At 35.8% G+C, this 17,674-nt stretch overlaps 2 protein-coding genes and 1 long non-coding RNA gene across 5 annotated transcripts; all 3 read right to left on the bottom strand.

Annotated features, from left to right (window-relative positions):
- Positions 1-2,943: 2,943 nt before the first annotated feature.
- On the bottom strand, positions 2,944-8,574 carry LOC7474165 (U-box domain-containing protein 44). Of its 3 annotated transcripts, none has more exons than XM_024610438.2 (4): positions 8,240-8,574; positions 6,117-7,381; positions 5,221-5,539; positions 2,944-4,731 (listed from the first exon to the last, which is right to left on the bottom strand). In XM_024610438.2, the coding sequence occupies exons 2-4, from the start codon at positions 7,347-7,349 to the stop codon at positions 3,233-3,235; spliced, it is 3,051 nt and encodes a 1,016-aa protein (XP_024466206.1). In that variant the 5' UTR covers positions 7,350-7,381; positions 8,240-8,574; the 3' UTR covers positions 2,944-3,232. The 3 variants fall into 3 exon arrangements, with proteins under 3 accessions (XP_024466206.1, XP_024466202.1, XP_024466205.1); XM_024610434.2 differs by having other exon boundaries at positions 6,117-7,479; positions 8,240-8,573; XM_024610437.2 differs by lacking the exon at positions 8,240-8,574 and adding an exon at positions 7,813-8,210 and having other exon boundaries at positions 6,117-7,479.
- A 1,776-nt stretch (positions 8,575-10,350) lies between these two features.
- LOC7498048 (uncharacterized) lies at positions 10,351-13,411 on the bottom strand. Its single transcript, XM_024611341.2, has 2 exons — positions 13,142-13,411; positions 10,351-10,662 (listed from the first exon to the last, which is right to left on the bottom strand). The coding sequence occupies exons 1-2, from the start codon at positions 13,268-13,270 to the stop codon at positions 10,561-10,563; spliced, it is 231 nt and encodes a 76-aa protein (XP_024467109.1). The 5' UTR covers positions 13,271-13,411; the 3' UTR covers positions 10,351-10,560.
- LOC127905889 (uncharacterized) lies at positions 11,019-13,135 on the bottom strand. Its single transcript, XR_008060388.1, has 2 exons — positions 11,501-13,135; positions 11,019-11,413 (listed from the first exon to the last, which is right to left on the bottom strand). It is a non-coding gene; the product is annotated as an uncharacterized LOC127905889 (long non-coding RNA).
- Positions 13,412-17,674: the final 4,263 nt, after the last annotated feature.

Below are 17,674 nucleotides of genomic sequence, written 5' to 3'. Positions count from 1 at the left end.
GAGTTTTCTATGATTTATATTTCATATTTTATTTAGTTTTTATTCTTTTGATTATTGTTTTTTTTTGTTTTTTTGATTGATTTTTTTCTACAATTTCATCCCTAATCATTAGGTTTCATTTAATTTTTATATTAAATTTGGTTCTTATTTTTTTATATTTTTATATCCTTCAACGAATTAATTTCTTTTAAATTTTATTCCTCATTATTTTATTTCAATTTTTTTCTTGTCGAATTGGACCCGTATTTTTTTTATTGATGTTTATTTGTTTTGAATCTTTATTTTATTAAAATTTCATCCCCAACATTTTTTTATTGGGTTGAAGGTTAACATAAGTTGATTTTGGTTTTTCTTTAGGTCTTATTATAAAATTATTATTTTTTCAATTTATCCTTCAATATTTGATTTTTGTGGAATTGGTCTTCATGCTTCTTCTTTTTTTCGCTTTTCTTTCTATAGAATTATACAAATTTTATGTCCATGGTCATAGGGTTAGCGGGTAACCCTAGTTGACTTGAATTTTTTTATTGCTTTTTTATTTTTTATTTTTTTGTTTCATGCCTCAATATCTTTTTTTTTAGAATTTTTTCGAGTTTGCTTTCTATACAGTCAATCCTGACCTCATGATCATTGTCGCAAGTTATGAAGGTTAAAGCTTGTTGGCTTTGTTTTTTTACATCATTTATTTTATTTTATTTTTAATTTCATCTTTCAACATTTATTTTCTCGAGAGTTGGTCATTGTGTTTTTTTTCTCGCTTTCTTTTTTATGAGGTTATCTCAATCTTATTCCCATAATCGCAAGGTTAGCGGGTTAACTTTGGTTAATTTTTAAAAAAAAAAACAATTCTTTGGCTTTTCTTATAATTATTTTTTTAAGCTCCATGCCTTGACATTTTTCTTATTGAGAATTTTGCTTTATTGTTTTTTGGGTTTGCATTCTATGCGGTAAGTTCTAAGCTTATAATCATAGTCACGAGTTTCAAAGGTTAACACAAGTTAACTTTGGTTTGTTTGGGTTATTTTTCAATTTTTTCATTGAACATTTATTTTTTTTTCATAATTGGTCTTCATGTCCCCCCCCCCCTTTCTTTATATGGTGTTATCTCAATTATGTGCCCATGAACACGAGGTTAGCGAGTTAATGCAGGTTGAACCAATTTTTTTTTTTTTTTTTAGTTTCATCATTTAATATTGAGTTGTTTTATAATTGAACTTCATAATTTGGCTCAATTTGCTTTCATTTAAGATTTTTTTACCTTTTATTGGCACAAATAATCATTTGATTAAATAAAAAATTAACAAAAAACTAAAATACTATTCATTGTAATAATCTTTTATGCCTTTGTTTTTGTTTTGTTTTTTTAATCCATGTTTTTATTTTTTTTTTAATTTCATCATTTAACATTTGATTTACTAGAGATTGAACATGATTTGTTGCGCTTGTTTTTTTATGTGGTTATCCCAATCTCCTGACTTGTGTCGTAGGTTTGACAAGTTGACTTGATTAACTTGATTTTTTTAATTAGTATATCTTTCCAACTTTATCCTTCAATATTATGTTTATTATGAGTTAGGTTTCATTATTTGTTCTAGGTTATTTTCTATGAGGCTATTCCAGTCTCATGACTCAAATCATTAGTTTTGCGGGTTAACCTATGTAGATTTGGATCGTTTTATTAGTTTTTTTTTAATGATTTTTTTTCAATTTCATCCATCAACAAAGGGTTGATTCATAATTGAGCTTTGTAATTTGTTTTAGTTTGTTTTCTATGAAGGTATTCCATTTTCACAACCTGAGTCGCAGTTTTAACAGGTTAACTCAAATTGACTCGAGTTATTTTTTTGTTTACTTTTTTTAATTGATTTCTTTTCAATTTTATCATTCAACATTGAGTTGATTAGGAATTAGACTTCACAATTTGTTTCGATTTACTTTCTATAGGATTATCTTGATTTCATAACCTGAGTTGTTGGTTTGGCGAGTATACTAAAGTCATTTTTTATTTGTTTTTTTTATTTCTTCTTTCAACATTCAGTTGATTAAAAATCAAGCTTCATATATATTTTTTTTAATTTGTATCATATGAGATTATCATGGTCTCAAGATTCAGATCACGGATTTAACAGGTTGATCCTAATCAATCCAATATGTTGATGTCTCAATATTAAAAAAAAAAAGATAATTACCTTTAAACTATCAACTCAGATCATGTTAAATTAACTCCATCATAATTTAAATTTTTTCTACTAAAAAAATCTCTAACAATGATCGGATACTCATCACCTAGTGCGGGACCATCATCTAGTGATTTTAGTGATTAATAACAATAAAAACTGAAATTGCAAAACACGTTTTCCCAGCACCCCATCATTTGGTACCCCATCTATTAGTTTTGCTCTTCAGCCGCCATAGCCTTAGCAACAGATCGATGTTTCTGAAAATTGGATCTAGAAATTCCATGCTCAGATTGTTTACACTACCATATTCCAGAATATATAGTTCAAACAAGTCCATTGAATGATATTAGGAAAATTGCCTGGAGAAACCATATTTTATTTGAATTTTAAGCACTTTTTTCTCATGTAATGAATTGAGATTACAAGACACTACTCAACTAATATTGATAGTCCTCTTTTCTCCGATAAATCTTGAGTTTGAACCTTAAAAAAAAACAACTGCCTCATTCTAATATTGGTTACGCATGCACAGAACATATGCAAGCAAGAATGTCCAATCGTCAACGTATGTGAATGTTTGTCCACAAACATGCACAGGAGACATGTACTAGACCAGGTTCATATGGATCGATCTGTATGCTTGATTAATTCAATGAACCTTAATATCAACATTGGTAGCTGTAGCAGTTCCTCAGAAGTGGTAATGCGATTGATTTGGCCCCACATGGACGACCAAGTCTATGTAACCACACCAATGCATGAGTGATCTATAAATTGCATTAGCTTTTACTCGATTGTTTAAATTGTTACAAATTTTCTATGCGATATTAGGGCTTGAAAGAAGGCACTGCACCCGAAATAAACAAACAAACATATAAAGTAAAAAGGTATACAAAAATATATTACTACGGCGGCATGCACTTCTGATGTAAGACAATCGAACTGGATGTATGATGAATATTTTTAGGGATTCATCCTGATGGATAATAAAAGTCAAACTGAACAGCTAAAAAATTATGCAAGCTCCATTCTGACCTGATCACAGATAGTTTTCACCCAAATATTCCTGGCAGAAGAGATGTTGATGATCTCGAATAGCGTTCAAGGAGCGACAAGACTTTTGCGACCCTCCTCCCCATACGGCTATCCTCATGACCATTCCTGCCAGGCATGCCAACAAGAATTAACCTGGCTGAAGGTCCATAGTGTTCCACCATTTCCCTTGACAAAAAAACCTTCTCCAAAAGTCCCAAAGCCTCTTCCTTTAGAGAATCTGTTCCCCACGTGAAAATATCGAGTACTGGTTTTATGGCATCAGCCTCATGCAAGACATTTGCTCCTCTGTTAGGAGAGCCTTCCTGAACCAGCGTGGAAAGCGTCTGAATTGCTTCGTGAGCAATCACATGAACCTCTCCTTGTAAGAGTTTTACCAGGACGGGCAGAGCAGTTGCCTCAATGAGACAAAATGTAGTTTTCACACTGCAGATACCCCCATGTGCTGGGCATAAATGAGGACGTGTTGGCCGAAAACACCAGCATCCTGTTGCTTTGGACACAACAACAAGCTTCGGACTGCTTCTAGAAAGATCGCCAATGAGCGCTGCTGCTCTTGCTTTTGCCATTACCGAGCCAGTTGTCAGTAAGTTTACAAACAACGGGTAAGCTCCTTGTTCAACCACAATCCGCTGTGTCTCGGGATTTGCAGGATCTGTGAACCTGAAGAGTGCACTTAGAGCATTTTCTTTTGCTTCCATGGTCCCTGTTCTTATAATTTTTATGAGGGCATTGAGCCCATCCAGATCAATTAGCTTCGTGGTTACGGAGACTTCAGATTTTGGTAGATTGGCTAATAAACCAGCAGCAGCCATTTGTACATCACTCTTGTCATCATTCTCAAGGAACCCCACTAATGCCTCAAGCCTTTTTGGCTTAAGAAGGTATTCCACCACTCCTTGTGGTTCATGATGAGAGAATAGAAAGAGAAGATTTATGGCAATTTCACGAATTTCTGAGTCAGTATCATCAAGAAGAGGAAGTACAAGAGAAACACCTTTAGCAGTGAGAACTGCAGTCTTAACCAACCCTGCATCAAACTTGCAAATTCCAAGAAGTGTACGCAAAGCAGGCCTCCGAACATTCTGGGATGAGTGGGCAATCTGTTGCAAAGCTAACAAATCGCTGACAATAGGTTCTAATTCAAGTTGGGCCCCATTTTCATCAATAAAGAATTTAATCCCATCATCATCACAAGAGAATTTCTCCAAGATTTCAGAACACTTCACGATAATCATTGAGCGCATATGAGCAGAAAACATTAGTGTGATGACAAGTGGAAGCCCACCAGCAGCAGCGATAAGCTCTTTATTGGCAGCGCAATCAGAGAGTTTAACCAGGGCAGACAGAGATAACTCTTTTGATTCAAGATTGCCAGATGACAGCATTTGAAGCAAACTGGGTAATATCCCTTCCTCACCGAGGAGCTTTAAGTCTGAATCAAACAATTCCATGTTAACTAAAGCTCGAACCATTGAAATCCTTGAAGAATCGGTCCCTGAAAAATTTAACTTCTCGTAAGAATACTAGTCAACCATGCTTTACGGCTACAATTGTACCCACAAGGACACAGGCATATCAAAGAATGGAACAATAAGTTAACTCATTTAGATGCACAAACACAACTGCAAATAAATTAAGGGTATACTAGCACACCTCCTGACAAACGAATTCAGCCTTCAGATTTTCTAGCCAAAATCTAAACTATATATAGCACTAGAGTGGGATATGCCTGTGTCTTTGGCATTTTCTGAGGTGGTCTTTTACCGAGTTGGAGCATGTTTGGTAATTTTGTGATGAATTTCTTTTCCATTGTACGTTGTGTTAATTACTGGTATATTCAATCAGTTTCTTTCTTTTTTTGGTAGAGACTGTACCATGCAAGAATTTCAGAATCTCCAGATTTAGCTAAAAAGCTATTTCTTGCTTTCTTCAAGCAGCTAATGGCATTGAAAGAAATTTAAGAGGGGAAGAAATGTTTCCTGACCTTGTACAATCCGATCAATAAGTGGTTTATACCAGCCTGATTTTGCAGCCCAAGAAATGTTCTCCTCATCAATTTCAACAAGTTTGTTCAAGATTTTTTCTGCATAAACAGCTGACTCCCTGACTTGACCTTTTAAAAGAGTGACAAGGAATAGAATTGCACTGCCCTGCTGAGAGAGTTTCCTACAGGCAGACACATTCCAACCAGACCTCTCTTGCAGTAACTCATATAGCAATTCCACTGCAGCCTTTGAGATGCTTGGGTCGCGTCCTAAGCATGGAATAACATGATCCCACCCTCCATAGTCGACCAATTTTTCCTGTAACATTTGATTCAGTTACTATTCTTCACTTACTATGAGCTAATTTGTTCCTTTACACATCTAATGGTGCTCACAAAGCAAAACAGAGCTCAAATCTGTCCTTCCAGGGTGTCGATGTATTTCATAGATGTATTAACTTGTGAGATTAAGACATGAGAAAGCAGTCTAACATAATAACTTATCATTCAACCAGTAAGATATGTCAGAAGTTTTTGCAAATAGAGAATATATATATATATACACCATAAACAAATGCCTAAAAACTTCACATTATTAATGGCTGTAGGCTTATAGAAAAAAGAAAATGCAGTTATAAAAGAACCATCACGAGCAATATAATCTCTATATTCAAAACAAACACAAATACTGCTTTATTCATAGCATCATCGCTATATTGCATGGATTTTACATCCCAGCATCAGAATCATCATAGAAGCTGTACGAGTGCAAGAAACATGAAAGTTAAAATAAAGTTCAATTAAGCTAGGGGGATGTATGGAAGATAAAATTGCTGGCAGATTTAAAATCACCCCTAAAGATTTAATGCACGAGCACTATTATCGATGCTGCTTACCTTATTTCTTACATGCCCTTTGACGAGATCCTTTAAGGTTACTAAGATCTTCCTCTTCTCATCTTTGTTATGACTGGTCCCAAGAATACATATTATGATATCTGTTAGACCTCCTATGGAGATCCAATCCTTGTTTATTGAATTTTCTCTCATCAGATCCTGCATTTGGTTTAGGGCCTCTTCTACAGATGAGTCAGCACTTGCTAACAACTTTGCCTTAGAAGCTCTGATTCTGAGGCAATAATTTAGTTCTCTCCATTCCTCTATTGATTGTCTGAGCCGGACGTTAGACCTCAAAGTTGTATCTTCAAGAATCTCACCTGTTTCTGGGTCAGTTCTCTCTCCGCGGTCAAACCAAGCTTCAATGGCAGCTCTCTCACAGGTAGTACCAGTACAAAGGCTAACAGGATCAGTCATCACAGTCCCATTTATACAACAAAGGAAAGGAGTAAGTGGAGTAATATATTCTTCCCTGTCATCAAATCGCTCAACAACCTGAAGCCTCGTAAAATACTGCTTCGTGATTTCTTCATAATCTCTAGCAGCATCAGCATGAGAAAGCAATTCGATAACCTGCTCTAAGAATAGAACTTCAGCTCTTTCTTTCCTATTGGCAGCTTCTTCCTTTTCCCTTCTAAAGCTTGCTAGCTCTTTGCTTATCTCTGAAGGTTCTACAGGTACACCAACAGCCCTGGCTATTTCTTCCAGGATGTCATTAGCGAAACCCTGGTCGAGTTTCTGGTCACGCAGACCCTGGTTTAACTTGTCAACAATCTGAAGCTGAGAATGCGAAGCTTCAAATTCAGCCCTTCGCATTTCATCCTGTAGCCTATTCATCTGGTCAGATATCCCTGCGAGGACTTCAGTATTCGCAAGTGATAAAGCAGCCAATGACCTGCCGATATCCCTAGTCACTTCTTGCACCTCATTTACAATATGACGACACTTTACCAGTAAGTAGAAACGGGCCCGGTTTTTATACTTCTCAACCAAATTATTTGCCTTCTTGACATCTGCTTCAAGGGTTTCAAGTGCTTGCCTGGCAGCTCTAGAGTCATCCAATTTCTGAAGCTGCAGTTCCTTTAACACTGATTCGATGTCAAAGAGGTGCTTTGCCAGAACCTTGAAACTCTCCTTCTCAATTAGAACATCCTTTGCAGCCTGGGCAGTTTTAAGAACCTGGCTCGTTAACACAGCCAAAATGGTTCCTATGGGTACCAGTTCCAATGCCATTATATACTCTTAAGCCAAATCCTGTAATGAAACTACAGCCAAGACAAACTGGCATCAATCACATATTATTCAATGCATAATCTGCTAAATCCCGCATCCACATACACATCAGAAGCCCACAAGCATTACCCTGTAAAAGAAATAAAATTGGAAACAATGATACGAGACTAAATAACATCCAAATAGCCAAGTGCTGATATTTAGGGTTTCATCTCAAAAAGAAGAAAAATAAAAATACAAACAGTGATTCCACCAAAATCACGAACACAATCTATCTTGACTTTAAAGTGCACACATGTACAGAAACAACCAACATTTTTTCTTCTTTCTTTCATCTAGCGGTGGGCATATCACATAAGAACCAACAACTAACATAATTTCATTGGCCAGAAACAGAAGTGGATTAGAGGCATAGCAAGCAAGGTTAAGTGACTACCAAGTGCATACATATATGGCAACTCACATTAGTAAGTTAAATGATACCAATCAAACCGCCTAAGAGTTCAAGCCGGATCCAATAACATGCCCAGAAGCAGAAAAACCGACTCCAACTTCCAAAAATCACATTTCTGCCCTGAACTGGCAGGAACCCACTTTAGAAAAACCAAATATAATAACCCAACTGGTGAAAATTACATATATGTGGAGTAATTACTGAATGGTTCTATGATGGCAGACAGGAAAATATCAAAATAATGGATGGAGTAATAAAAACACTAAAAGGAGACGGGAAGATTACATTGTCGCTCATATAAGACCAACAAGCAAAAGATTAAAAAAGAAAACTAGAACCACTAAAGCTGTGGCTTCCGCTTTCTTAGCAACCAAGCTTCAATATAATCACCAAGCCACATAAAACAAAAGAAACTAAAAGCAAAAAAGAAAGGTACCTCTTGCTTCTCCGGCTTGATTCTCTGAGAACTCTGAGAGGCAAAGAGCTCTCTCTGCATAAGTCTCCCTCATTACAGCTTTAATTTATATACATATATATATATACCTTGACTTCAAGTCTTGGTTTTTAAGTCAAGAATTTACCGGGAAAATACCCGAGAAAATTCGGCCTCTCTTTACTTTAACGTCGAATCAGGAAGGAGCCCTCATTTTTTCATACACGCGTCGTGGAAAAAAAACAATAAGGCCAAGCCAATCAAAAAAGAGTTTTTTCTGAGGAAACACATGTCTGGTCTTTTTGCAAGGAGTGGTCGTCATGTTCGATTTTACTGTAGTTTTTTTCATAGATCAGTTACCATAGTATAGCCCAATGGAATTGCTTGTTTGTTTAAATTAATGTTGACTTGGATCAAGACTGGATGGTTTTATGGAGAAAAAGGTCCTGATTTGCTCTTGCAAAACAAGAGGGTTGTTCTTTATTCAGGGGTTCTAGAGCCGGCAAGCAATGGGAATGGACTTGGGCTGTAAATGAACCTAGGGCAACGCTCTGGCCCGGAGCAAGGTGTCATAGATAAGGCCCAAAATGCCTTTATCAATGTATAAGAACGCTTTGAGAGGGCAGGGCACAAAAGGGCTCCACCAGTCGTTCATTCTTTTCATCTGAAAACGCAGGATACCGTACCATGTCATTGGCTTACTTGCAAATACATATCGTTTTCTCAGCGTTGATTGGTCTCAGGCTGGCCACTTGCACCATTTTCTCACTCCCCGTCACTTGGATGGAAACTTTGACAGCAGATGGATCAGACACTTGACAGACAGAGAGGCGCTGCCTTTCTCTCTCGGTCTGGGGCCCTCGCTGTTACTGTCTACTCTACTTCAGTTCATTTTACCGGTGCTCGTTTATTTTCATTTCCGAGCTGGAGTGATGATTACTGACGCCACTCTTATTCTGCAGATCTCCCAGGAAGTTTCGGACCTGTTTTGATGTATAGATTGATTTTTAAATTGTATTTTTATTTAAAAATATATTAAAATAATATTTTTTTATTTTTAAAAATTTATTTTTAATGTTAATATATTAAAATAACCTAAAAATATATAAAAAAAAATAATTTAAAGATAAACAAATTTTAAAACACGATTGTATTCAAACGAAGCCTTCATAATCCCGTAGAAAATGCTTCTTTTATGCCTTGGGGCGCATCTCATTTGAATCTTGAATCAGTCGTCCTTTTCAGGGCATGCCATAAGAGGGGAGACCCTCGAATTCATCTTGGATTTTTTAACAGAACTCGTAAGTGAGCCGGTAAGGCAAGATTGCTCGAGAGCGGTGGAATCATCAATCGAATCCTATAGAGAAATTGGTAACCAAGTCTTCTAAAGCTGTAGTTCTTCGCATGAGGGCATCAATTTCATGTAAAATCACATTTTTTTGTGCTTATTGAACATACTTACCTACTTTTTCTTGGAATCGATATGACGGGAGACGAAGCATTGGCCCCTTCTTTGTTCCCTTGCCGGTAGAGTGGACTTCGCACCATGACTCGAAGAGGTATTTGAACTATTACTATACACCAATCTTGTCCCGCAGATTTCCATGCATTTTGCTATTTACTATAATTCAATCTATTCTAATACCACCCTATCTCAATATTGAAACATTGAAATTGTTTTGATTATGATATAAACAGGTTAACCAGCTCATGATTGAGCGCTGAAAGTACCAACCAACCTCCAGGCTGGAAATGACATTCTAACACAGCCCTGAAGTTTACTAGTCTACTTGACAAGTCAAAGATTGATGCTGGTTGGCTGTCGCTGCTAATTCACAGAAAATCATCAAGTCTCTACAGTTGCCCAAAAATACTTATGATACCTTAGTATCTTTCGCTTCCCCGACCAAATAAGACTCCATAAGTTACACCGCTGCATATATACTGTGGTGTTTCAATATTTTATATAGAAGTCGAGGATGAATTTTCTCCATTACTAACTTGAAACCTGAAATCATAAACAAAAGGTCCATGCATCATATGGGAGTGCCTTAATCAACGAGGATAACTGGATATTGGCGTAAGCATTGCAAGAAGATAAAGACAGAGCAACCTACTGCAAGGAAATTCATCCTTCATTAAGTCAGTTTTATGTGGGTCTTTGTATATCATCCACAGCATTCATCTACTACTTCTCCAAACAGGAAAAATTATTTAATTACTGAAACAAAATCCACAGAGCATACAGCTGCATATTACATATATGCTGTTGGTAGGAAACCAAAAAAAAACTGTGAGGCTACAATGGCGACTTGCAGTCAGCATCAATGAGTATCGTTCCTGCGACCCAATTCTCGAGCCCTTTCCCTCATCTCCTCTGGTGATGGAGGTCTTACTATCTTTGATGGGAACACTATGTATGAACGCTTCATGCAAAAGAAAAACAAGATAAGATGATTAAAAGAATTGATCAAAGGTGCGTTTCAGAAAACCAGAGGCTCCAACCTTAGCAAGCACTCAAGGACAGATGACTATGTTCATGAAAGGGCCAGGTAACACGAAAATTAACAGTTTCAGAAAAACCTGCAAGTTTCTAGGTGCACTGCATCGAGAGAATATTACCACATCGTACAGCTCAATCAAGATGGTGTAAATTTGTCACTGCCCAGAAACGCAACTCTTGCAAACTACAATAAACTGGTGTCAAAGCTATGGTGAAGCCAAGGGATCATATCTGTCCATTTCACCTAATGTCATTCTTTACAGCTTAGGCATTGGTTACTTTGTTTTTGAGACCAAATCTTTACTAGTTTTGGGTTAAGTAAAGTTCTAATTTAAGGTTTATACCACAAATCAGGTGAATTAATATGCAAAGACACAATCACAGTCGTTGCAATTTCCTAGAAAACAGGGCATTTGATACTTTAGTTGAGGACCTTCCACAAAGTTGCCTCTAGGATCTGCTCTCCTTTTTTCCCTCCCTCTTTATGCACTTCTGTTTCAGGATTCTGCTCAGACAGTGCTTTGGGTATAAGTGTGGAGCATCCAAAGTCTTGTTGAAATCATTACCTCTTATCAACCATATCAACATAAACCTTGATTACCAGCAATTCTCCAACTCATTTCCAACAATTTAACCACTCAATTATACCCATCTCAAGTTGCTGCGGAGGAAACCTGCAACAGAAGTTCTAAATTCCAACCACTAAAGTTATTCCTTTGCCCTCAAATGTAACCCAATGCAAATACAATTCAACTACAAACCTTTTATCTTCAAGTCTAAACTCAAAAGCCTCCATCTCTACCAAGTCCTAACCCAGCACAACAACACAAGTTCAAATTACTTACGACCTGTTGAACAGCAGCTCATTCAATTTCTTGATATGCTTAATATTAGTAAATTTTTATCTTTTTCAAATTCTCTCAGGCTAACTCAATAACCTCAGGACTGTGCCCTTTGATGCAAGTTCGGGTAACCAAAGTAACAGCACTCAAGTCCAAGGCAAGCAGAAGGCCATAATAACCGACAGGAATCAAGCTAATTCAAGTGAAGGAGTACATTCTATGGAGGCTACAATTCCAGTGGTACACGTTGGCAAGAAAGGGGAAGTTATAACCAATAATTAAAGATCATCTCATACTTCCAAGTGGCAGAAGAAGTTACTATAACTGTCATTATTCTTATCTTAGTTGGTAGTTATCTAGTAATAACTGTAATATGAATTTCTATTTAATTTAGAATGTATGTCTGGGTTGGTTAGATTGTAATGAAGTTCATAGTCTTTGGTGTGATTCCAAAATGAGAGTGATTCTCTTGAGTGTTGTGAGGCTACTTGTTCTCTTTTCCTTGTAATTTATTTTCTGCAATAAAATATCAGCTTTCTTTCCCTTTATCAATTCTTTCTTCGGCTATCTTCTCTACTGGAACCAAAATTAGTGAATTTGGTTCTTCTTGATATTGTTAGGCATTACCCTTGTTGTTATTTCCCCTTAGTATTTCACATCCTCTCCATCTCTCTTGCTAGAACCCAGAGAGCTACTCCAACAGTGATTCATATTAATAATGGATGATGGCGTATTTAGATCCTCAAGTCTTCTCATTCGACAACAAAGTAAAGACATGATATATCTTGTCTTGCGTGTGAGCATGCGTGAGGCTTTTGGGATCGACAGATGTTGGTAGTTCGTGGCAAGAAAGTTGGAGCTTGTAATGAGAGCTGGACAGAGTTTAGCCCACTCTCTCATGCACAGTGCAAAAAAGATGCTTTCAGTGTGTCTATGGTAGCTTGGAAAGGAGAGAACATTTATCTACCTTCTTGTGGCAGAGCAGACAGCAAGAACAACGTTCCATCACAACTCGGGTGGCAGGGTGAGAAAAGGCGCAGTGTGCACCAAAATTAAAACAAACTTGTTTAGTCAGCAACTTGAGATTTAGGCTGAATTCTTATTCAAGATCGATAAAGTACTGGTTGGATTGCATCTATCAGGAGAAGCACAAATGCCAGCAACTAATTGCAGTTACTGTGCCTCCACACTTTAGAGAGAGTGCGTAATCTAACAACGTTAACACTCTAGAAAACATAGTAATGTTGATTTAGCTAAAGAATGTGAATGAGAACCACATCCAAACCCTAATCGCAGTGTTAACTCAAGGGTATATTGAAAGAGACATGGACAAACAACATAATTCATGGCAAGTCTGTGTGGTTTCAACTATAAGTTCATGAGCAAACAGCGAAAGCAATGATTAAATGAAAGAATAACTAATTCCATAAAAAAAAAGGCAAAGAGAATCTCAGTATCTTTTTAGCATTAGCTTAACATGCGTATACCAGTTTGGGCAATCAATTAACCAAGAAAATAAACAAAAACGACATATATCTATAGAGAGGGGGGGATACATACATTTCCCATGAATTTCTGGAGATTCTTTGTATTGTTAGCGAAAGCGTACATAAGAACAACGGGAACGGTCACATAAACGCCGAATTTAGCAATCTCCAAGATCCCCTTTGATGTCCCCAATGAAGACATTTTTCTTCTCTTTCCAAGTACGAAAAGCTTGCTTTCAATGATGATCAATCAGATTAACAAAAAGGGCGGTCAGATACAGATCGAGAGAAGGGTTTCGGTATATATATGAAAGAGAAACTAGGACAGATACGTGGAAGGATTAGAGAACAGAGAGGACTACTTGCAAGTGGCTGGCTCATTTCATGGATCATTCATCTGGAAATGGGCTGGACTTGGCCCATTCTCAAGCTCCGGTTACGTGATCTGTATTTGTTCTCTTTTATGTCTTACGATTACCACAAAGGATTTCTTTCTTCTTCTTCTTCTTCTTCTTCAAGAGGCTTCCTCTACACGCTACAGTTCAACGCCTCTTGGATTTCCCTCGATTATTTCTTAGTATTTTTCTTCTCTGTCTCTTAAATATAGAATAATTGCTCATTAGACTCTTTTATATCTTAATTGTTCAAGTAATTGGCAAGGTGTGAGTATAATATATATTTGTATAAAATCTTTCCCCTTCTCACATGCAGTTCTTCTAATATACTCACATGGAGTACTGATCATTTAAAGGTAGTCTAATTCACAATCCATGTCTTTGATTAATCGTTTTTCTTTTGAATCCTCTTCTTTTCTGATTTTAGTAACTAAGCCTTTGTTCTATTATACATTGCCCATTATTTTGTGATTCCTTGGTCTTCCCTAACTTGAAATTGATACCATCAGCAGAGCTTGTTCAGTGGCCTTCAAGCTAGATGTCCTTTCACCTATTGCAACAGGTAGGATGGCTTCCACAGTAATTAATTCAATAATAGAACTGTAGCCGGACGATTATGTCATGTATGGATGACAATTTCATCTAAAATCAATAAATAATGATCCGAACCAATCTAAATGGATAAAAAATTTGTCAGTTCGGATTCATGAAATAACCAAATTCAAAAAATCAGATTTGTATAGGATATAGATATTGCTCTATCCGACTCGACCCGAATCAAACTATATAAATAATCTTAAAGTTTGAGCAAATTACATTTATACCAAGCAAAATTTAGGGTTTTTTCACACACTCTCCTCTTTAGCCTCCACTCCTGAGCCGCCTCCTCTCTACCTTCCATGATGATCTCTCCTTGATGCCTCTTGCTATTTTTAGCTTAATTTTCATGCAAGTCCGTCAGGTGTATTATATATATAAGCAGTTGTTGTTCAAGCTAGCTAGGTAGGTAGGTTCTAATTATAAACTAGTTGTTTGGGTATAGTAAATCAATAAGTCAGATCTACATAAAATTATAAACTCATCAACTCTACCGCAAGCAAGCACACTAGAGAGAGAAGATAAAGCTTGCATTCTCTCATTTCATCATCCCTGGTATCTTCCCTGCAAACACACGTCACTATAAAGGCGTCCATCTGTATTAGAGGATCCTTTAAATCCATCAATAAGCTTATTTTGCAAGTACTTACGATCTCTATGTTGAATAATTACATTTAATATCTTCGTGTTTATTTTTATATTTTAAAAGTGTTTTAAAAAAAATTAATTTTTTTTAAAATTAATTTTTTATATATATTTTTAGATTATTTTAATGCGCTGATATTAAAAATAATTTTTAAAAAATAAAAAAATATTATTTTAATATATTTCTAAATAAAAAATATTTTAAAAAACAACCACAACCCAAATCAGTAATTTCCAAAGCTTATCAACCAGCGCATGTAATGTCTTGAGGTTTTCTCCAACTTTGTTAATATCTATTTCTCACACTTTCTTTTTGTTGGTGCAATAGTGTTTTATTGCTGGGTTTAATTACGCATGTTACCATCACATTAATGTGATATTGACGTGCAAATCTAATACCCATTCCTTAATTGTCCAGCAAGGCTCGTTAGCATCAAATGAAGGATTATTGTTGGTCCATGTGGACAATAGATCCAACCGTTAAACCTACTATTATACCCGGTATGGCATGAGAAAAAACAACTTAGACTGTATTGCAGATCTCGAGTTTAAGTCAGAATGTATATCTTTTATAAGAGTTTGGGATAGTCAGAGTTTTTACTCGCTCACCTAAACCTACAAAATACATTTAAAAAAAATGGTGTTTCCTCGAATAAAAAAAAAAGTTCAACCATCTGTTACAAATGGTAAAATTAAAACTGATATATAAAATATGTAAATAATATGATTATAAAATTTCCACGTTGTTAATTATTCACCGTGGACGTATTATTGGTAGAGGTAAGTCCAGTCAGATCTATTTCCCATCTACCAATAATTTAACATCTCTAATCAATTGGATTTTCTTAGGGCAAATACCTGGAAATTAGCGAAAGGAATAATTACTTGTCTATTAAGGACGTTAATAGCTAAAGAACAGTTTTTGCTCCCTTTTTAATAATCTTTTAAAAGTCACTCAGAGTCAAAAACCAATTTGTTAGCTCGTGTTATATCCTTGGTATATCCTTCTATGGCGACCTGCCGATATCTTATTGCAAATATTGTCACCAGCTCAAGTACATGCATGCATAGGTCTTTGACATTGCGTACTACCATATTTAAAACCGAAAAAAAACTATCTCAACCCAATAGGTTAACCTATTAGGTAAGATTTTAAAATATAATTTATATTATTCTCTAACATATTTTCTCAAGTAAAAACACTTTATATTATTAAATAAATAGAAATGGTAAGATTCGAACTTGTGCTTACTTGGTCATCAAGGCTCTGATACCATGTCAAAGAACAATCTCAACCTAATAACTTAAACTGTTAGGTGTGAGGTCTTAGTATATGATTTATATTATTCTATAACAAAAATAAAATTATTTTTTATTTAAGTTATTTTTTTTATGCATTTTTAGATTTTTTTTATGTGTTTATATTAAAAATAAATTTGAAAAAATAAAAAATATATATTATTTTAATATATTTTTAAATAAAAAAACACTTTAAAAAACAATTTCTGCGTACTAAACTCTCAAACATGTGTGACTTTCGTCTCTTCAGGTGTGTATAATGACTATAGTTTTTTAAAAATAAATTAAAAAATAAAAAATAATTTAATATATTTTTAAATAAAAAATATTTTATAAAACAATCATCATTATCTATTATCTAGTCATTATCTAATCCATTAGATAAGTACCAAGCAAGACACATGCGACGACGAAGAATAAAATAACTTAAATTTCTAATTTTAACGCATCTATGACCTCAACCTTCATAGGTGGGAATTGTTTTCATTTTGTGAAGAGCATGCGTGCTTCGTTTCTTTAGGTTAATTAATTTAACTTATATTTCCTGCCTAATTAATTTCAAGCTCGCCTGTATGGGTTCGTGTTTTTGACTTGCGGCCCCACAACCCCGGCCCAAAAAAAATTACAGGGCACGAATTTGCCGACGTGGCACGTCAATAACCGTCCAACTCAACACAGTAGTAACGCCCACAACTTCTTAGCGCACGCCACCAAACGTGACGGATCCACGGGCTCCAGCTCAGCTGTCAGCCTGCCTGCCGTTGCTGCCTTCAGGACGAAGTCAAATGGTGCGAGTACCAATGGGAATCTAGCAAAAATGATTCGTTTGACCTCACGGGATCATGTACTCTGTTTGTAGCTCTGTTAAACGATAAAAATTCAATTTTAAATGGAATTTAATTTTTTAAAATATTATAAAAACAAATTAGAGTTGAACTTCTTGAAAGATTGAAAAAATATGCAGTTGCAATTTCTTGAAAGATTTGAAGGTGGCTCGATGGAGGCCCATGCCAGAATTCTAAATTGACTAAAAGGAGGCAAATTGCACAAAATAGAGACTCTCCTCCAATGAAAATACCCCATGGCTGTCTTTTCTTTGCTTTTGTTAGTGAGAGCCAGTTAAACCCTGCTGATGATTAAGATGCTTTGAGCATCCCAGCAGGTTCTCCCATGGAGGAAAAGTCAGGGATCCGTGAGATTTTCTACTCGTTTAAGACGATGGATGAGCGTGAGCTGGCTCGACTCCCTTTTTCCTTACAGTGAAATGATATGTTATTTTATGCATGATAAGCGCAGGCACTTTGCTTTTGGCGTCTCGTAGTCATTAAAGATATTTAATGGTTCAAAGTGGTGGAGTCCCTTTCACATTTTCGGCACTCAACCTTGAAGGAAAAAGCGTTCTTGGATGCATCACCGACTCTATTTCTTGCTATTATCTAGCTAAATATCTGCTGTGTTCTTTTCTTACTTTTTTGGGTAAGTTTCGAACACTACGGGCTTTGCCGACTAAAAACATGGGAAAGTTTGCGGAGCTTCCCTGATCATTGTTGATCAGATTCATCGTAACAATATGATCAATGAAGGTTCTTCTTTTTTCAATTTAATCTTTTTTTTTCTAATCTCATTATTTTTTTTCTTCAATTTTAACTTTAGAATTTTTTAACAATCTA

Source organism: Populus trichocarpa, chromosome 10 (genome assembly GCF_000002775.5).
Source record: "Populus trichocarpa isolate Nisqually-1 chromosome 10, P.trichocarpa_v4.1, whole genome shotgun sequence".
Classification (NCBI taxonomy): Eukaryota; Viridiplantae; Streptophyta; class Magnoliopsida; order Malpighiales; family Salicaceae; genus Populus; species Populus trichocarpa.
This window is presented reverse-complemented; position numbering and strand designations above follow the sequence as displayed.

Excerpts from the sequence above, each read along its gene's own strand:
- LOC7474165 (XM_024610438.2), bottom strand. The coding sequence starts at position 7,349 with ATGGCATTGGAACTGGTACCCATAGGAACCATTTTGGCTGTGTTAACG. Across the intron at positions 5,540-6,116 it reads AAGGGCATGTAAGAAATAAG|GAAAAATTGGTCGACTATGG; the intron begins GTAAGCAGCATC and ends CAAATGTTACAG. Across the intron at positions 4,732-5,220 it reads TATTGATCGGATTGTACAAG|GGACCGATTCTTCAAGGATT; the intron begins GTCAGGAAACAT and ends TAAATTTTTCAG.
- LOC7498048 (XM_024611341.2), bottom strand. The coding sequence starts at position 13,270 with ATGTCTTCATTGGGGACATCAAAGGGGATCTTGGAGATTGCTAAATTC. Across the intron at positions 10,663-13,141 it reads TCCAGAAATTCATGGGAAAT|CGTTCATACATAGTGTTCCC; the intron begins GTATGTATCCCC and ends TTTTGCATGAAG.